The 21206-nt window shown below is 53.3% G+C and overlaps 1 protein-coding gene across 1 annotated transcript in view; it reads left to right on the plus strand.

Moving 5' to 3' along the window:
• Positions 1–3106: 3106 nt before the first annotated feature.
• Positions 3107–21206, plus strand: part of IUM83_14756 (uncharacterized protein) — a gene marked incomplete at both ends in the record, with an annotated part of 29887 nt that continues 11787 nt past the window's right edge. The window contains 2 exons of the mRNA XM_067939525.1: positions 3107–4057; positions 20263–21021. Of these exons, the coding sequence (XP_067786147.1) occupies positions 3107–4057; positions 20263–21021 (1710 nt within the window). The remainder of the gene's footprint in view (positions 4058–20262; positions 21022–21206) is intronic.

Consider the following 21206-nt stretch of genomic DNA (forward strand, 5'->3'; position numbering starts at 1 on the left):
CACCCTTACTTGGTAGGCCCTTTGTATGTGCATGTGCATGATAATAATCAGAGTTTGTTTTGCCCCGAAGACCGCAAGCTGCGGAGTTCGTCTTGCGCCGACGGGCGTGTTGCTTCACAGGGACCAAGTCCCTGCCCCCGGCGGCGCGCGCAAGGTCAAGTGGAGTCGCTACGAGTGTTCTACGGTCAAGCTCAGCTAACTCCAAATAAATTCAAGTTCAACAACCAAGCCTTTTCGTGTTTCGGCCCGGTTTGCCTTCGTTGTTGTATTTCCACACGCGGGACATTGGTTTTGCTGATTTTTCGTGCTGGTTGGCTGGTTTCCTGGCGGTGCTCATATTTTCGGGCGGAAGGTGCTCCGCTCTGAGGTTTCGGCAGAGCAACACCTGGGATAGTGGTTTCTGGGGTTGCTATATGGTATCCGTGTGGCGCGAATAATCTGGAATAGTGGTTCCCAGCTTCGCTGTGTCGCCTACATCAAGGCGTGGTGCGCGGAAGTCCCAGGGTGCAGAGCGAGAACCCTGGATCAAGGCAGGCTCAGACCGAGCCATCTCTCGGGGCCACTCTGGTCTGAGGGGCGAGTGAAGACCGTTGTGCGGCTCTCAGTCTGAGCCGCCGGAGGAAGTGTCGTGACTGGAAGCGACTCGAAGCCGGAGTTGCTGAGCAAGGAGGAGGCTGTTAAGGCCCAAAGTCCAAGGGCCTGAGAAGAGAAGTGGACTAAGTGTGTGTGGAGTGAACGTGTTTATATTCAAGAAAACGGGGCACAGCGGACTCAGCACGTGCGTACAAGGGCCTTCCAAGCAAGGAGCAAGCTTCGTCTGGGGGCATCTGGGAACTGTCGAGTTCGGAGGCAGCTGGTGTGGCCGACGCAAGTCTGGGCCCACAGCGTAGCCTTAGGAAGAACCAAGTCAAGGGATTGCAAGAGTGAGGAACACACGCCTCACCCAGCTTGGGATCTGAGATCTAATCTCAGATTCTGAGTTGAGTGGTCTGAGATCGAGGTCTAGCCGCGAGGCTATTCCCTGATTTTGGAGCCCGCATCGCCACACATTGTTGCTACATCGAAATGATGGACTAGAGCACCCCATCCCCAGCAATCCCACCGCCGCTGGCTCACCTTCCGGTCTTCAGTAGCTGTAGCGCGTACTTCACGCGCTTGAATTTGTAGCTGCTTGCGCTGGGAGAGTTTAAGTTGGAGTACGCGCGGGTTGAGGAGTGAATGTCCCGAATCGTACTTAGTAGTCGGATTCCGTACTTAAGACGAATAGCCGAGTGTTCGCCGGCACAAACTAGATACAACCGGTTATATCTAGGTTTGAAACTACCGGCGAAAACTAAACCGGCGAAAACTACACCTTTTCTCAAGCAAACGGATCGTTTTTCAAGCAAAGCGGTTGATTGAGGTGTTTCTAAAAAAACTAAAATAAGGTTTTCAAGCAAAGTGGTTTGGCGCCATATTTTTTCCAACCAAAGTGGTTCGGTGGCGGGGAAGAAAACCAACCACTGGGTGCTTGCATTGCTGTTCGCCGCCACAGCGTCGTTGCCTTCATTCGTGAATTCACCACTCCGTCCGAAACCCTTCACCAAGACAATGGCCCCGCAGTCCTCACCCTCGACCCCTCAGATGCCCCCTCCGATCTCACGCGAGGTCAAGCAGTTCGAGCGCGCCAGCGCCAAGAAGGGCGTTCTTGACGCGTACCTGGCAGGCCAAGACTGGCTCGGCGTCGCTGCCAGTAATGCCGTGTCTGTCAGTACTGCCAGTCGCATTACTGCGAAGGGCAGTGTTGAGCAGCAGCCCCGCGGCGGAGTGCGGAGCGTGTGCATCAAGATGACGGTCGAGGTCATGTCCAAGATCGAGGAGTACCTGGACGAACAGGGGGACATCACCATGGCCGGCATGGAGGAGCGGTTGCTCAGCGACGTGTCAGCCGAGGTGAGCATATTCTCCATCCACCGCGCTCTCCATGGGATGATGTACACGGTGAAGGGACTCCGTATCGAGAAGGCCACCATGAACAACGATGTGAACAAAACGAAGCGCAAGGAGTTCGCTATCGCGCTGAACAAGCACGTGTCCGCGGCGACATGATTGTTTATCATGATGAAACAAATTTTAACATCTACCTAGCGCGCAACCAGGGTTGGGCACGCACAGGCGAGTGCGCGGTGGTAACGCTGTCGCCATCCAAGGGCAAGAATCTGCACGTGCAGTGCGGCGTGGCGCCCGGCAACGGACTCGCGCTGCTTCGCACGCACGAAGGCTCCATCCGCATGGAGGAGAACGCGCATTTTGTTGCGGACCTGTTTGTCACCGCCCTCAACTCGGACGAGTACAAGGAGTGCTGGGTGGGCAAAAAGATCGTCGTGGTTTCCGACAATGCCCCCGCCCACAGCCAGGTGGAGACACTGGCACGTGAGCAGCTTGTAGCTGATGGAATCGTCAACAGCAACAAGCTGGTCATCCTGCGTCTTGCGCCGCACAGCCCGATGTGCAATGTCATCGAGGGCTGCTTCAATGCACTGAAGGCGAGCATGAAATAGCATCTTGCAGTCAAGCGTCACGAGCTGCTCTTGCGAGGCGAGTACGACTCGCTGGCTTCGCACAGAATGGCACTCATGAAGGAGGCCGTGGAACTGAGTAAGATGATCTTGACTCAGCGCTTGGTCTACCGCGTGGAGCGACACTGCTTAAAATGGATTTTCCTAGCCGAGCGCGGCGAGGACATAGAGCTCGGTAAGTAGCGTAAGTACGAACCACTTTGCTTGGTAAAAATATATCAGAAAACCACTTAGCCTGGCAATTGACCATTTTTCTTGAAAAGAAAACGATCAGTTTGCTTGAGAAAAGGTGTAAACACACACTAGTAGGAACACTGCCTCTCTGTGGCAGTAGGTAATAGCGACGGCTTTTCACACATCGCAGACCAGCCTTACCGCATTGCCACCACCATTCCTGCCTCCGTTTTACAGCAATCCACTCCTTTTTACCTCTAATCCGCACAATTTACCTCTAATCCGCACATGATTAGACCAGAGCCCGTCGAGGAGGTCGGTCAGTTGGCAATTCCCCCAAGACCAGCAGCAGCAGCATCGCCAGAGGTCGAGAGATGTTCACGGAGGCGCTGCACGCTGAGTCGGCGCTGTTCCAGAGCCTGTCGCCGCTGTCCAGCGACGAGCAGTACGCGTCGCCGCTGTCCAGCGCCGAGCCGGCGCCGCCCGCGAAGCCGGCGAAGCCCCAGCCAAAGAAGAAGCGCAAGGCCACGTACCTGCTGCGCAAGGAAAAGCAGGCGTCGCTGCAGCAGGAGATCGAGCGGCTGGAGAGCCAGGTGGCCGTGCTCAAGACGCGCTCGCTGCCGCCCGAGGAGGCGGCCAAGGCCGACCCGGTGCTGCAGCGCCGCGAGGCCGAGAACGCGGTGCTCACGAGCGTCTTGCGCCACCAGCAGCTGCACGTGGCCAACGCGCAGTCGCTGCTGTCGCGCTGCCTCGGGGCCCAGCACACGCACCCGCTGTACACGCGCATCCGGCTGTCCAAGGACTGGCCGGAGCGCCGCGCCACGCTGCGCAGCGTCCGCGCCGAGAAGCTGCGCAACGCCTACGAGTACATCGCGGCGCGCAGCAGCCACGCGCAGCCGGAGAAGATGCAGCTCTCGGACGAGCGCTTCGAGTCGGCGCAGGGCGACCTGTGCTGCGTGCGCTTCGAGACGGTGCACTTCCGGGGCGTCGAGTCGCTCGAGCAGGTCTACAACGCGCTCGTCTTCTACCTGACCAACATGGAGATCAGCATCTCGGAGCGGCTGGGCCACATCACGGTGAGAGACGACTACGACTCGATCGAGGGCACGGCGTACAACTCGAGGATCGCGTCCACGGAGGACTGCGGCGTCACGACCGAGATGAACGCCGTGTCCTTCCCGCAGCTCTTCGCCAAGGACGAGCTGGGCGCGGGCGTCGGGCCCTGCGCGGTCATGGCCAGCGACTGCGTGGACGAGGACGAGCTGTACCCGTACAACCCGAGAGAGCGCGTGAGGAAAGACGTGTCGGGAGCCGTGGTGCTCACGGTGAGCAGGAGGAAGGTGAAGCACAAGGGGAGGAGGCAGATTGGCACGGCCACCGTTGCAGGCGAGGAGGAGACGGAGCTCGTGGTCACGATGCGATGTGCGGCATTCGTGAAGCTGCATCGACCACAGTTCCCCGTGTCGCCCTTTGCGCTGCAGGAGCTGCACGAGGGTATTGCACGGTGGGGCGACGTCATGCTCAAGACCGTGCGTAGTGTGGTCTATACGACTCCGTAGTAGCGTCAGTGCGTTGGTAGCAAATAGGTGCGAGGAACCGTGTAAGATTGGATTAACCTTTATTGACTCGATGCTGAGTTTGCATGGTTGCAGTGTTTCTAGTCGCGTAGGTGTCGGCGCAGAGCCTAACCAAAGCGGGATCGGGCGGGGCAATATACACGCATGTTTGTGTGAATGCCCGCATTGACGATCTTCCTCGTCTCAGCCGAACGTTATCGATTAGTTTAGTTGGTCCCACCGCCATCACCAGCTTGGATTGCTGGTAAGGTAGCGAGTTGAATAGTCCGACAATCGACAGCGCCGCAACCGCTTTTAACCAGGGTTTAAGCTACAATGACGCGCGCGTTCGTCAAGGTATAGCATGTGCGTGTACTTGAAGTCGGATCACTCTAACGAAGATACCCAACTGCTGCTGGGGCTCACATTTCATTTTGCATCCGACCACGGACGCTGATCCCCTAAAAAAAATGCCGATGAGCACGTACGCGATGCGCAGGATATGTAATGGTACTAGCGCTCACGATGGAAAATTGAAAAGTGAATTGATATTTAAGTTTGCTACGCCAGCCAAGCTCTTGTGGCCATTCATTAGGCTAGTAAACATAAGTAAACAATAGGACTTCATAACGACGACTTGGGCGCAAACACTGCATAAACCAGTGCGACCAGATCGTACTCAACGGAGGCATTGCACTCCGTTACACGACCCCCCTTTAGAAGAAGAGGCCTAGGCTGGGGCTGGAACAAGCTGCGATGGTCGTTGTCGATATAGTGTTTCAACCTTCGATGAGGCAACGGGGGGTTGCACGACGGTCTTTTCCTTCGCGGCTTGATATCATGTTCAAAACGTTGACAATAGTGAAACTCTTGAAACTTGTGTGCGTGTCGGTCTCTTCCTTCACGACTTCAAATGGATGCTGGATCGATGCCCGGCGGCGGGGGGTTTACAAGACGACGCTTGGACTCAACAATACGCTAGTTGGTGGGCTCGATAGGCCGGGGAACTGGGGCAATACGATGCTTCGACGCGACAAGTGCTACCATGTAATGGTACTAGCGCTCACGATGGAAAATTGAAGAGTGAATTGATATTTAAGTCTGCTACGCCAGCCAAGCTCTTGTGGCCATTCATTTAGGCTAGTAAACATAAGTAAACAATAGGACTTCATACCGTATTCCTTATGTGCTTGCTGACATGCATCTGCATGATTTGCAACTTGTCGTCCAAACATTGATCAACAGTAATCTTCGACAAATGCAACAGTAGACAAATGTAACAGTAGTCATCAAACGGAAAATTGTATTACGCGCTTACCACTCGTCGATCTCGTCGCCATCATCGCTATCTAAGTCGTCGTCAGACGAGAGATCGCCTACAGTCTCATCTACCATGCTGAACTCCCTCAAGAAGGCCACAGCGGCGTCATCAAAAACGTCAGGAGCAGCAGGCCCATCTTGCATAGCGTTCGACGGTGGGATTGGCGGCAGAAGGCGTGCCTTGGAGAAGCCGCGCTGAATTGTCGTGCGGCTTAAACCACTCCAGCTCTCTTGTATCCACTTGCACACCAGCGACCGCCCCGGAGCCTTCATTTTGAAGGTTGTGCCTTGCCCAGTGTGCGCTCGAAGCTGCTCACGTAGCATCTCAACCCACGCAGTACGTAGGTAGCTTTTAAAAGGTCTGTTCCACGCGATATCGGCAGGCTGCGACACCGCCGTACACGAAGGTGGGACCTTCATGAGATGCACATCAATTGACGCTGCGTAGGCCTTCACCTCCGCCGTCCAGTGTCCGGAAAAATCGTCGACCAGCAGTAGAATAGGTTGCCTAGGCTGGGGACGAGATCCGAAGTTGCCCTTTATAAACTCCATGTGGATGTCGGCGTTCCACCACGCGGTCGGGTTCGCATACAGCTGCAAATCGGTGCCTGCCATAATTTGTCTCGCTTCGTTCCAAACATGTATACCGAATCCTCGCCGATACTTCCAATTGGCCGCGTCGCCTCCTTCCACCTGAGATCGGCTACTTTTGAGAACAACATAAAGTGGGTACTTGGTACCATCCGAATCTCCAAGCAGCATCACCGTGAAGCGCTCTTTGTCCTTGCCAGCGCCACGAATCCAAACTGTTTTTGAACCAGTTTTATTTATTGAGTTTTTGGGTAGGTACTCGAAAAATACTCCTGTTAAAAGTTTTGGTAAGTAAATCATTGTAAAATACTGTGATCATGTTATAACGTACCTGTTTGGTCGGCATTATAGACTTTAGTCACCCGTAGCTCCAACATTTTCTGCTGGACATCCACAGCAAAGTTGATGGCGATTGTGTCCGCTGCTTCAAGCGAAACTTGCCCTTGTCTAGTCCGTGCACGGATACTGAGTCGGTGCCGCTTCATAAAGCCCTTCCTCCAGTGCCACGAAGCCTCGAAGGGGCTGATCTCGTACTCGTGTGCAGTCGCCCTGGCCTGCAGCTCCAGCATTTTGGAGCTCACGGGAGCCCCGTCCTTCCTCAGCGCGTTGATCCACTGCACCAGCTCCATCTCAGCGTCGGTGGGGAGGATGGTAGCGCTGCCGGTCGGGCGTATGTACTTTAGACTTGCTTGGCGGGGGTCGGCGACCAACTCTTCGAGTTGGTCGTGCTCCTTACGCCACTGGTACATTAGCTTTCTCTTCTGCTCTCTTGCATGGCCTGCCAGCTTAGGAAAGTATTTGTCTAGCGTAGCGTCGACTTTGTTGTTAGCAAAGAATCTTACTATCTCCAGCTTCTCACTCTTAGTGAAGGAGTCCCGAGTATGCTTCGGCTCCTTTCGGCCGGTGCCAGTCACGCGGCTGCGTCCTTGTGGTTTCCGCTTCATGCCGTCGGCTGTGCGCTGCTTATGTCGAAATTGCAAGTGAGAAATTTGTGGTTGAGCTGAGCTGTCAGCAAGCACATAAAGTAAAACTGTACAATCAACACTCGAATTTGATTGGCTACTTAGATTTGTCAGTAAAATGAATCAGTCAGCAAGCACATAAGGAATACGGTAACGACGACTTGGGCGCAAACACTGCATAAACCAGTGCGACCAGATCGTACTCAACGGAGGCATTGCACTCCGTTACAGGATACGGGTGTTATCGTAGAGAGTATTTACCGCCATACCCGCTGCGTGGTTAACGCTTTATGAATTCCTGCTTCGTGTGACGTCTACGCAGGAGGAGATCAAGCGCCTGAGAGTAGAAGTCCAGCGACTGACGGCCGAGTTGGCAGTGCTCACTACCCCGATAATATCTCCCGATGAAGCAGAGCTGGCAGAGCTGATGCTGCAACGTACTGTGCTGTTTGCAATCGCGAGAAGTCAACAATTCCGAGTGGCAAAGGTGCAGTCAGTCTTGGCGCAGTACATGGTGCGTGCGTCACCCTCTTCGTCATGTAAGGTTTTAAGAGGCACAATGTGGCCTAACTATTGATATGTGGCTGCATGTATCAGAGCGAACAGGACTGGAATCCCCTGTACACGAGTATTTGTCTCGGCCAGGCGTGGGCTGAACGACGCGCTACACTTTTGGAAATCCGACCGCAGAAGCTGGAGAATGCCTACAAGTACGTCACGGCCGCTTGTCCGTTGGAGGATTCAATGATGCCGCTGCACTCTGATGAACGCTTTGAGACCTTAGAGGGGGATGCGTGCTGTTCTCACGTGGACGTGGTTCATTTCGCTGGTCGCTCTATCCAGCAAGTGTTTAATGCGCTCAAGTTCTACCTTGACAATGCGGAGATTATTGTGTCAGAGCGACTCGGTCACATCACAGTGCGCGAAGACTACGACGAGATCGAAAACGTCGCTTACAACATTCGAATATTATCAAGGAATAGCCACGGCATTCGTGTCGAGAACAATGTCGTAGGCTTCGCGAGTATGTGTGATGGGACAAGCAACGGATATATCCCGGAGCCCCGCGCTGTCATCGCCATCGACTCAGTAGATCAGGACGCGCTGCACCCATACGTTACGAGTGAACGTGTCCGAAGAGAGATGTCGGTTGCTATCTTGCTGACAGCGAGAGATCTAACATTCAAGCCGGATACCAGCTATTCAAGAGCGCCGAGATGCAGTAACGGGGCCGAATCGGTCGTAACTATGCGCCGGGTTATGTTTTTGAAGCTGCATCGACCAGAATTTCCTGTCCAAATTGCTCTACTGGAATTGCAGTCGGAGCTTGCGCAGTGGAGCGACTTAATGATGAAGACAATGCGTGATGTGCTGAGCTCGCCTCCTTCGTAACATCAGCGCTTGCAAAAGGGCTACCCACCCATTCAGAGAATCAATTTTTTGAGAACATCAAGATATGATAATATTTGGCTTCAGGTGGATGAACTTGAATATGATTGACTTGTGAGATCGCAAGAGTGGGGGGTCACGTTTGTGGGATGGGTCCATGTGGCGAAATGCAAGAACGTCGAACCACGTATCCGTTTTAGCGCACTTGATGCTATGCTGGCAGAGTCGACGATTTCCCACTGCTGATTCGGGTTGTTTGTCGAGCAGCCGTACAACTGCACCTTGTTTTCTGCGAAGGATCCTGGCCGAGGCAGAAACCCATGTGTGCAGTGTGCTGGTCGCGTTGTCGAACGCCCACCTCTGGCTCGCCTCATCACTCATACAGCAGTACACGTGCGCGTCACCACCGTCCAGGGCTGGCACGCATCCAGGCAGCAGTCGCTGCTCTTGGGGCGCACCTGCTGCGTTTTTGAGTCAAGAACGCACCCAGTCCCTGGATCTGTCCGACATGTGTGCAGCTTGCCACCGTTCTCCGAGAGTATCAACTTCGTACGGCTATTGCGAATAGCGCGCGGGTCCTTCCAGTCGAATTTAAGATAGAGAAGGAGTTGTCGATATCACCTTCTCATGTTGTTGGACCATGGCCGCCGTGAGTGGTGTCTTGAACGCGTCTGTCATCGCTTTCGCAATTTCAACGAAAAGCAATCCGTCTAATCTCAGTTGAACCAAGCATGTTTCCATCTGCGGCATCCAGTCAACTCGGGCTTGATTCCACGCTCCTTTCGCCACTGACGTATGCGCTCCGCGACAGCTATCTGTGAACGCGGCTTTTTACCGAGGTCTATTGTACGTCTCGTGAAGAGATCGATTATCCGCGGAGAATCTCGCCCCTCCGCAGCTTTACGGAGCTCGTTAAGGAGCGCGAGCTCGCCCATATCCCACCGCCAGGTCGACATGATGCAACAGTGCCCCTTTTCCATGAACCGGTGCCCCTTTTGCATGAACGGGTACAGTAGATCGATGCTGCCTCAAGTTATGCGAGCGAGGTGCATCGATCACATGCTGGCTTGCGACGTGAGAAAGTAGGCATCACACAGTTTGCTCAAACGACGACGCAACGCATAGCATCTCATTGTCGCCTGTGCTATTGATATGAGATCCCCTTTCACATCTCCCAAGTTTGCAGTAGACTCATGAGCCTCCAGAACGAGTGAATGGAAAGCGGTCCAACATGCTGTGTTACGCTCAATCTGCCCATACGTGCACTTCATGTTATCCCACAAGTCGCAGTACAAGACGGCAACTGACGAGTGTTGTTCGGTATCTTTTCTTAGTAGCTTTTGCGCGGAGTCCATTGACAGTTCAAACGTAACGTTAGCGACGTGGTCATCTTGGATCTTCGCATCAGTCCGTGTATTTGTCCATCTCTCCAGCATATCAACGACAGTCGAAATTTTCAATCTGTCCTCTGGGTTCTTCGAGCACATCCGTGCGACCAACTCCCACTGGTCGTCCTCGCACTTCGGTCGAGATGGCATCGTGCCATGAGTAGCGTGATATAGCACAGCGACTTATCGACGAGACCTCCCCACGGCAGGCATCTGGAAAATGGTTTTCCCGTCTGTAGTGCCTCAACAACTCGCAACGCTTCCACGATACACATACCCAAAGAGTACACATCGGACTCGATCGTCGGCTTAGCTCCCATCAAGCACTCCGGAGCCACCCAGTGCCACGCGCCAGAAATCAGGGAAGTAGTCTCGCTGTCTGCCGCAGAACTCAGACCGAAATCGATCACCTTAGCTTTTAGGTCACGTCCGATGACGATGTTGTTGCCTTTTAGGTCACCATGGACAAAACCGCGCGCATGAAGGTATTGCACGCCTAGAGCAGCCTCGAACAGTTTCGTCCACAGCTCATCGGGGTGCTTTCGCAAATACTCGACAAGCGTGCCGCGAGTGGCGTACTCGCACACGAAAAACGGCCTCCCGATGTGGCAGGCCCCAAAGAGCCGAACCACGTGAGGGTGGCTAAACCCAAACCAAATGTCAGCTTCCCGGCGGAACATTGCTCTAGCCTCTGTTCGCTTTGGATCAAATGATGCTGACAATAAGCTGTGAAAGCACTTCCAACTACCTTCACTATCACGTCCGAATCTAACCATTTCGCTTGCCACACGCTTCCAAAACCACCGTCAGCTATATGTTTGCCTTGGACCAATTCGTACCACGGGATAAACCACTCCGGAGTGAGATGAGCTATATTGCCTTCTCCTTCAATCCTCAGCCTATTGTCAATCTCCTCATACGCCCTTTTAATTGTCTCCGATTGTCCTTCCGTGTACTTCCCTGGAGCGGTTTCCATCTCTGTTCTCAACGTCTGCAAAAAGGCAGTTTTTTCTTCCACAGACGTCAACTGCTGCAATAGGAGGGCAATATCTGCTATACCTGGCACAAAAGCCGAGGCCTGTTCACGGCGTTGCATAAGCCACGACACCTCCATATCTTCCGGTATAGACTCCCCGAGAGCTTTCAGGAGAGCATTAACGCGCCAACGGAAGGAGTACATACTGGTCATCGTGGCTCGTGTCGAAGTCAGCCGCAAGGCGCGAGTTTCCTCTGGCGTCATCGTGATTGTCTGGTAGACGTCAGCGAGGAGAGAATCAAATTGGCTGCGCAAGCGTTCGTTTTGCTTTGATCCCCGAAAGCAATCGTGGATATGTTTGAGTTTGTCGAATAACCAGAGGTGTTCAGCATTATTGCCCTCGTTCACACACTCTTGCAACGTTAGCCACCGCTCAGTCATTTCACAAGACTCGTAGTCTTCGAAAGAGTGTTGAGGCTCCAGGTCTGGCTGGCAGACATCGACACTCTCTTCAACGGACAAACGTTCCAAATCGGAGACAATGGACGCCGATTGTATGGATCTTGGCAGCACATCCGCCACACCAATTCACGACTCTGTCGAACAAAATACGGTTTATTTTTTTGAATGAATGGACAGAGATCACGGCCCGGGTGCGAGAAGTCATATTGGTCGTAGGGAACGCTCTGGTGGGGATCTGTTTATTGCTATGAGTGAATCGATAGCGATCAGGGCCCGGTTGCAAGGAGTCAAATTGGTCGTTGGGAACGCTCTGGTGGGGATCTGCGTTCCATTCTAGTTTGCATTTCTTTGCATTTTCTTCATTTGCCTCGCTCCATGGCTTCTTCCGGCTTTCAGCTTCGAGAATACACATTCCAAGTGAATATACATCAGACTCACGCGAAAGTGGGCTCCGTGCCACCACCTCAGGAGCTTGCCACCGCGTCGATCCAACCACATATTTCACTGTACTCACCTTCTTCGTGGCTCCCGCCAGGCCGAAATTTGACAGCTTCGCCAACCCATCACTACCAATCAAGATGTTACTGCAACGAAGGTCGCCGTGAACAATCCCACGCTCGTGCAGATACTCGAGTCCCAATGCTACCTCGTGCAGATATTTCCACAGCAATGGCGGCTTTACATCACTTGACGGAGACGACGATTTGACATACTGAAGTAACGAGCCTTGACTAGCAAATTCACACACAAAGAAGTTCACAGCAGGCCCAGCCTGGCACACGCCATACAACTTCTGTACGTTGGGATGGCGCAGCTGGTGCCATGCGTGTACCTGCCGTGCCAAAGTGGAATGCGAAGCGTCAGGAAGAAACAGCTTTACGACGGCATCAGCATCCAGCCACTTCGCTTGAAAATCACCACCGATAGTTCCTTGTCGGGAGAATTCGCCCAACTCCACTTCGATTGGGGAAATGATACTACTGCCTGATCGGTCAGAAGTATTGTGACTATCGACCTTCAACGTATCGTCGGTAGATGTTTGACTTTCAGGTAAAATAAATGGCATAAGTAGACGGGTAATGTCATAGTATCCGTGATCATTGGCTAGGCGAGTAGCTGTCTGCCCGTCGTTGGCCTTCGCGTTGACATCAGCGCCACAGTCGTTTACCAGATACCGCACGGCGTCAAGACGACCGCTTCCGACGGCCTTCATCAGCGATGTGCCTCCATTCCTGTTCTTCGCGTTGACATCAGCGCCGCAGTCGTTCACGAGCCACCGCACCACATCAAAATGCCCTTTATCGGCGGCCGACATCAGCGCTGTGTCTCCATTGATGTTCTCCACGTTCACATCAGCGCCACATTCGTTCACCAGACACCGCACGACGTCAAGGCGACCTCCGTCAGCAGCCTTCATCAGCGCTGTGTCTCCATTATTGTTCGTCGCGTTGGCATCCGCGCCACAGTCGTCCACAAGGAACCGGATGACGTCAAGGTGACCTCGGTAAGCGGCCGACATCAGCGCTGTGTCTCCATTATTGTTCGTCGCGTTGACATCAGCACCACAGTCGTTCACGAGGAACCGCACGACGTCAAGACGACCGATTTGAGCGGCCTCCATCAGCGCTGTGTATCCATTCCTGTTCTTCATGTCCACATCAGCGCCACAGTCGTTCACAAGATACCGCAAAACGTCGAGGCGACCTCTATCAGCAGCCTTCATCAGCTTTTGCCTCGTATCACCGCCGTGGAATAGAAGCCATAGCTTCACGTTTGCCCACTTGCCTCCCCTTGTTTGGCCACTTCGTCCTTCGTATCTACTGGATCGTCGGGATGATTTTCCCATCCTAGTTGTCTAGAAGTCGCAATTTAAGAAGTGAGAGAATGGTGAGAGAGCGCACCCATGGTGGCCAGTCGCCACGCACCGGCTACACCACTCGTGCGCCTTTCGGAGAGGGGAGAACGAGCCAACAATACCCCCCCCCCCCCAAACAAAAAGCCTCTCTAAATGCTCTACGAGTATCTCTACAGCGCGAGCAAATTCCTGCTGCAAAGATTTTTCGAATAAATTACGTCCAACTCTCTCCACCGCAAGGAGCAAACTAGTCCAGGAGCAAACAAAAACTTTTCGTGACAGCAAACGGAGCCGATTGTCGGTGAAACGAAGGCCGTATATAGCACTTTGTGTGTAATCGTAGGAAATATCGCGGCCAAATCGACAAAAATGTGAGTGATAGCGCAAATGAACATATAGAAAGAAGGTAGTGTTATAATACTAAGCAATTCTTATTAATATAACTATGCATTCGTCACGAGCATACTGCTGATCACGGCTGCAGGTAGGGTAGGAACTAGTGTGAGTTTTCGCTGCAGAATAAACTAGTTTAAAGCGTCGAAAACTAGTTCGAGCCGGTTTTATCTGCGGCGGAAACTCACCGGATGTCAGAGACCTGCGTCTAGGACTACAGACGCATTCTAGACGCAGGAAACGTTATGCAGCTAGCTTTGGGGGTAGAGTAGGACAGGAGAGGACGTTCTAGGACACCGCAAATGAATATGAAAGGTGTGTGATAGTGTATTATTGAGTTAAAGAAATATACGCACTAAACTCGGTTCCTAAAAACTCGTAAGAGTAGTCCAGGACGTGATCCATTTGTTGCACGTGACTCACTTGCTTGTCTGCCACGATGTTGTCCCTTGTCAGCAGATCCTCATCATCCTCGTCGTCGTCCGAGCATGAGTCGTCTTCTACTTCGTAGCAAATTCCACTTACCCCGTTACCGTCCACCGCGTCGTCCTCTATGGCGTCCTCCAACTCCGACGGGTCCGAGATCACCTTCTGTAATAGCTTCACGCTGCGCTGATTCCAGTATAAGCCGACCAACTTGTTAACCTTCTCAAGGCCAAGCTGGTGTCGCCGATCACTCCAGCTTCTCTCTGTAGAAGCCGAGGAGGTCGGCATCGTGAAAACCCTGCGCGCAATACGGAACAAACAGGGTAGGGTTTGCGACGCCCGCTCCACCATTCCAATGGAGCAGTGCGAGCTTCATTCTTTCGCCGTTTAGGAGTCCAGTCGGCTTTAATGTTCCAAAATACTCCCGCTTCATGAAATGCATGCTGTATTTCACCTTCTGGGTATCCAAGTCGTCTTGCCACTTTTTCGATATGGTTCTTTTCTGCTCCCGGTCGTCATCGATGAATCCATTGGGGTTCTGGGCAGGATCCAAGAAGTACCCAAGCCCCATGGACTCTGTGTGAACAAACTCTCATCTCTTCTTAACCAAGCCACGGATAGCTGCTGCAGTGGTAACCAGAAACTCTGGCTCACAATACAATTTGTTCTCCATCAGATCACGAAATGCCCAGTAGACCAGAGATATACAGCATCGATCCGACTCCATCAAACCAAGCTTCTTAATAATTGGGCTCAGTAGCTTGATTACTTGTTCACCTTTTGCCCAAAATTGTTCATCCTGCACGAACTCGTTTACGCATTCAAAGGCAATAGCTTTAACAGATTTTGTTGGTTGAATTTCTGCCGATTCCCTTGCTCTTCTGCTCTTCTTCTTGGTGCGTGTGCTCCTCTTTGTCGAGATCGCACTTGAAATTGTTGGACCGGCTGCCTTCGCCGCTTTTTAGTTCCTTTGTAAGCTTCCATGAATTCGTCGTCATCGAAAACACGGGCGACCGCCTCCCTATTGACATGATGCGACTCGGCAATTTTTCCCGTGGCCACATCCGACTGCCGAACTGGATGGATGCGATGGAGCGTGATTGGTCGCCCTGGATTGGAGTCCAGTGGCGTGCTGTGTGACACGTGGAGAGTGATTGCTTGTGTGGAGATTTGGTACTACCGGTGCTTGCAGTTAGTATGGGCTCACAGGATCGGAGATGTACCCCTGGATGAGCGCTCATATTCAGCAAGGAGTAACACATCCTGTCCGTCCGCCGACACCCTCACCGCTGGAAAAACCCAGGCGTAGAAGTGAAGTCGGAGAACGTATCCCGGCTACAGCCTGCATTGGCTCCGTTCAAGACACTGAAGCAAGACCAAATGGTCCTCTCAACAACATGACCCCGTGCATGAAGCACCTCACAGACGAAGATTCACGGTTAACTGGACTGGATGGTGGCATCTCGGATCGCGACACACTGAATTACCCAGTGTCATACTGAATCGAGTTGATCCCCGGATGACCACCTTGGATGGAGACAAGTGAATACCCATCCAGGACAAACTACCCACGATATTACTATGGAGTTTGTCCCCAGCCTGAATGAGACCAAGTCATACCCGTCGACACTGTATTAGCCGCACGTCGAATGCCGAAGGCCAGTTCGACCGCGAAGGGTCGATGTACCCAGATACCGCTGTCATCAAGTGATGAGTGATGCCGTGAAGAAGGTCGACGTCAACAGATCGAAGCATAGTCAAGTCAAGTCAAGCATACGGAAAGCTTTATTAGAAGTCAACGAAGTGATAGAAGATAGCTAGTCAAACGCAACAACAAACAAGAAGTCAATTTGCCGAGAACCACACAAGTTCCCGGGAAGAGCTGCTCTCGACAGAGAAACCAATTTGCCGAGAACCAGACAAGTCCCCCCCCCCCCCCCCCCCCCCGCTGAGAGCAGTTCGACGGACCCGAGGACGACGTCCAGCGCCGCCTGGAGGACAAGCTGCCCGGAACATGGCCCGGGGGCCCAAGGCGACAGTCGGTTTGAGGCCTCCCCGACGTTGCGAGCGTTGGGTGAGTGGCTTCTCGATTGTTTCAAGCCGAGGCGGGCAAGGACTGGGGTATCGCACCCTGGGGTGATCTGCTCTAGCTTCACAACAAAGTTGCCACGTCCATTCCGGACGTCCATTTCATATTTCCCTACTGTTGTCTCAGGTGGTTGTTAGCGGTTACCCCTGCGACTGAATTGATTTACTGCTGTGTGATAGGACTGTATTTTGTATTGTCTTATATATTCCCTTACTTAGTGAGGGTGGTGCGCGAACGCTGAGTGCGCATCCAGTACTGACCAGTGTACTAGGTGAAGACTCGATTGTTGACTGGTGTATAAAACCCCCCACCCAAGGGTCTCAAAGAATAAGTGGTGGCTGTATATTGTGTGACGTTTAGCTCGGCATTGTAATTCTGTATTTCTATTGGATTGGTTATTCTGAATTACGGGTCTGACTGTGACTCCTACCATTCGGTCTGGTCATACTCCATTCAGGACAGTCTCGTTGCGACTTACATTTCTGCATACTCAATTTGTATATTACCAACAACTTCAGGTGGCAAATCTGGTCCGCCAAAGTTAAACGTACCGACAGGGGTTGACACAAGGACACACGCCAATACTGGATCCCCCGACCTAGTAGTCCTGATCCCGTTCCAATTCCGACTCATTCAGTGTGTTGGTGACTGGATCGTGGTGACAAGACACCAAAGGTACTCCGCGGGGTGGAATTCATTTCCACTTCCCCCACGGCAATTGTACTATACACCTGGACGATAAAGGCGTTCACCCGCCTCGCCTCACTGTTCCGAATCACGTTCACCTGTCATTGATACGAGGAATACCATCGCGTAGCAACGGACACTGAAAAGAGTGACTATACGCTTTGGCGCTAATATCGAGAGCAATGGCCCGTTTCTCTTCCTTAAATCGAGCAAGAAGCTGCGGCCATTTCGTGAAGTACGTGGTAATCACCTCAGCACCAGCCACTACTTGTTGTACATCATCCAACTTTGACACATCTTGAAGAAGTAGGTTGATGGTGCACACGACTGGTGCTGCTGCTGTTGCTGCTCAACGTCGCGTGGAGGTGGATCAAAACTCCACTTTGTCGTTGTTTTCTCAGTGCTGATTCCTCTGCTCGATCTGTCATCAAGCGTCGTCTCTTGTTCTTTTCCACCAACGTGTACCACTACACTTTTCCAAGTGGCGCTCAAGCTTCGGGCACTTGGGGTTCGCTATGACGGTGCCACACCGCTTACACGCCACATCACCATTATCCCTGTCATTAAAAAGATCCCAGACTTCACTTCGAGGACGGCCTCCGGGGTGTGGCATTGCTGCTCCATTGAAATGATGGATTAGAGCACCCCATCGCCAGCAATCCCACCGCCGCTGGCTCACCTTCCGGTCTTCAGCAGATGTAGCGCGCACTCCACGCGCTTGAATTTGTAGCTGCTTGCGCTGGGAGAGTTTAAGTTGGAGTGCGCGCGGGTTGAGGAGTGAATGTCCCGAATCGTACTTAGTAGTCGGATTCCGTACTTAAGACGAATAGCCGAGTGTTCGCCGGCACAAACTAGTTACAACCGGTTATATCTAGGTGTGAAACTACCGGCGAAAACTACACCTTTTCTCAAGCAAACTGATCGTTTTTTTAAGCAAAGCGGTTGATTGAGGTGTTTCTAAAAAACCCTAAAATAAGGTTTTTCAAGCAAAGTGGTTTGGCGCCATATTTTTCCTAACGAAAGTGGTTCGGTGGGGGGAAGAAAACCAACCACTGGGTGCTTGCATTGCTGTTCGCCGCCACCGCGCCGTTGCCTTCATTCGCGAATTCACCACTCCGTCCGAAGCCCTTCACCAAGACAATGGCCCCGCAGTCCTCACCCTCGACCCCTCAGACGCCCCATCCGATCTCACGCGAGGTCAAGCAGTTCGAGCGCGCCAGCACCAAAAAGCGCGTTCTTGACGCATACCTGGCGGGTCAAGACTGGCTCGGCGTCGCTGCCAGTAATGCCGTGTCTGTCAGTACTGCCTGTCGCATTACCACGAAGGGCAGTATTGAGCAACAGCCCCGCGGCGGAGTGCGGAACGTGTGCATCAAGATGACGGCCGAGGTCATGTCCAAGATCGAGGAGTACCTGGACGAGCAGGCGGACATGACCATGGACGGCATGAAGGAGCGGTTGCTCAGCGACGTGTCAACCGAGGTGAGCATATTCTCCATCCACCGCGCTCTCCATGGAATGATGTACACGGTGAAGGGACTCCGGATCGAGAAGGCCACCATGAACAGCGATGGCAAGAATCTGCACGTGCAGTGCGGCGTGGCGCCCGGCAACGGACTCGCGCTGCTTCGCACGCACGAAGGCTCCATCCGCATGGAGGAGAACGCGCATTTCGTTGCGGACCTGTTTGTCACCGCCCTCAACTCGGACGAGTACAAGGAGTGCTGGGTGGGCAAGAAGATCGTCGTGGTTACCGACAATGCCCCCGCCCACAGCCAGGTGGAAACACTGGCACGTGAGCAGCTTGTAGCTGATGGAATCGTCAACAGCAACAAGCTGGTCATCCTGCGTCTTGCGCCGCACAGCCCGATGTGCAATGTCATCGAGGGCTGCTTCAATGCACTGAAGGCGAGCATGAAATAGCATCTTGCAGTCAAGCGTCACGAGCTGCTCTTGCTAGGCGAGTACGACTCGCTGGCTTCGCACAGAATGACACTCATGAAGGAGGCCGTGGAACTGAGTAAGATGATCTTGACTCAGCGCTTGGTCTACCGCATGGATCGACACTACTTTAAAAGCATTTTCCTAGCCGAGCGCAGCGGGGACATGGAGCTCGGTAAGTAGCGTAAGTACGAACCACTTTGCTTGGTAAAATTATATCAGAAAACCACTTAGCCTGGCAATTGACCATTTTTCTTGAAAAGAAAACGATCAGTTTGCTTGAGAAAAGGTGTAAACACACACTAGTAGGAACACTGCCTCTCTGTGGCAGTAGGTAATAGCGACGGCTTTTCACACGTCGCAGACCAGCCTTACCGCATTGACACCACCATTCCAGCCTCCGTTTTACAGCAATCCACTCCTTTTTGCCTCTAATCCGCACAATTTACCTCTAATCCGCACATGATTAGACCAGAGCCTGTCAAGGAGGTCGGTCAGTTGGCGATTCCCCCAAGACCAGCAGCATTAGCAGGCCTCTCAAAATTAGGTAGTGTGTGAAGGGAAAGTGCAAAATTCCTAATCCTATTTTTTCAAAATACCTAATTGCGGATATGCCTGAAACCACCCTAGCTCGCAGTCTATTCGCGTCGCTGCTTGCGCATTCACCTTTCGGCGCTCTTCACCTCCTAGCACGAATGGGGAAGACAAAAGGATCAAGGCGAGGGTCTAAGAAGGGTGCTCGTGGAGACCAACAGACCGCACCACAGCCTAAAGTCACTGGTGCAAACCGCTGTGTCAACACTGCCCTTGTGCAAACTAAAATCACCCCTCTGCAGCAGCGACAAAAATGAATCGAGATTGACCAGGAAACTATTGATCGCGTGCCAGAAACGCCAAAAGATGTGATGGATTGCAACGATCTCCAGTTTCGCAGTCTCATTGAGACGCACAAGGCTCGGTTGACCGCTGCGTATGGTCCGACAGCAAGTCATGACATTTGGAAGCAGACATGATATGATCGAGCGATACAAGGTCGACACTTCTTTTCATCGCCGCTTTGACAGTGTTGATCGATCTTCGTTTCTTGATGCGTGGTCTGATGTGGACTGCGAGGGCAATTACACGTTACTGTTCGCATTCGTCGCTGGAGTGGCGGCGATATCGCCCGGCACTCACTCAGTTGAGAATGAGTTCAGCGTCTTGAAGCAAGTCAAGAACCCGCAGAGAACAGCTCTAACGAACTATGCAATGGAAGGCCAACTCCAGTCGCTGCAGTACTTCTTTTTGCTCGATCTAGCTGGACGCGTCGCTAGGAGTCCATGTAGCTAGGACAATTCACTTGAATAAAGTATACCACCTGCACGCCTAACTAGGATTTTGAGCCATTTGTATCGAACTACTTAAGAACTACCTATTCAGACTTTTCCCAAAATGCCTAATCGAGGTCAAATTAGGTAGGTAGGTAGGTATTTCTGCCTAATTTGGAGAGGCGCAGCAGGAGATCGAGCGGCTGGAGAGCCAGGTGGCCGTGCTCAAGACGCGCTCGCTGCCGCCCGAGGAGGCGGCCAAGGCCGACCCGGTGCTGCAGCGCCGCGAGGCCGAGAACGCGGCGCTCACGAGCGTCTTGCGCCACCAGCAGCTGCACGTGGCCAACGCGCAGTCGCTGCTGTCGCGCTGCCTCGGGGACCAGCACACGCACCCGCTGTACACGCGCATCCGGCTGTCCAAGGACTGGCCGGAGCGCCGCGCCACGCTGCGCAGCGTCCGCGCCGAGAAGCTGCGCAACGCCTACGAGTACATCGCGGCGCGCAGCAGCCACGCGCAGCCGGAGAAGATGCAGCTCTCGGACGAGCGCTTCGAGTCGGCGCAGGGCGACCTGTGCTGCGTGCGCTTCGAGACGGTGCACTTCCGGGGCGTCGAGTCGCTCGAGCAGGTCTACAACGCGCTCGTCTTCTACCTGACCAACATGGAGATCAGCATCTCGGAGCGGCTGGGCCACATCACGGTGAGAGACGACTACGACTCGATCGAGGGCACGGCGTACAACTCGAGGATCGCGTCCACGGAGGACTGCGGCGTCACGACCGAGATGAACGCCGTGTCCTTCCCGCAGCTCTTCGCCAAGGACGAGCTGGGCGCGGGCGTCGGGCCCTGCGCGGTCATGGCCAGCGACTGCGTGGACGAGGACGAGCTGTACCCGTACAACCCGAGAGAGCGCGTGAGGAAAGACGTGTCGGGAGCGGTGGTGCTCACGGTGAGCAGGAGGAAGGTGAGGCACAAGGGGAGGAGGCAGATTGGCACGGCCACCGTTGCAGGCGAGGAGGAGACGGAGCTCGTGGTCACGATGCGACGTGCGGCATTCGTGAAGCTGCACCGACCACAGTTCCCCGTGTCGCCCTTTGCGCTGCAGGAGCTGCACGAGGGTATTGCACGGTGGGG

This window comes from Phytophthora cinnamomi (genome assembly GCF_018691715.1).
Source record: "Phytophthora cinnamomi strain GKB4 chromosome Unknown Contig71, whole genome shotgun sequence".
NCBI lineage: Eukaryota > Oomycota > Peronosporomycetes > Peronosporales > Peronosporaceae > Phytophthora > Phytophthora cinnamomi.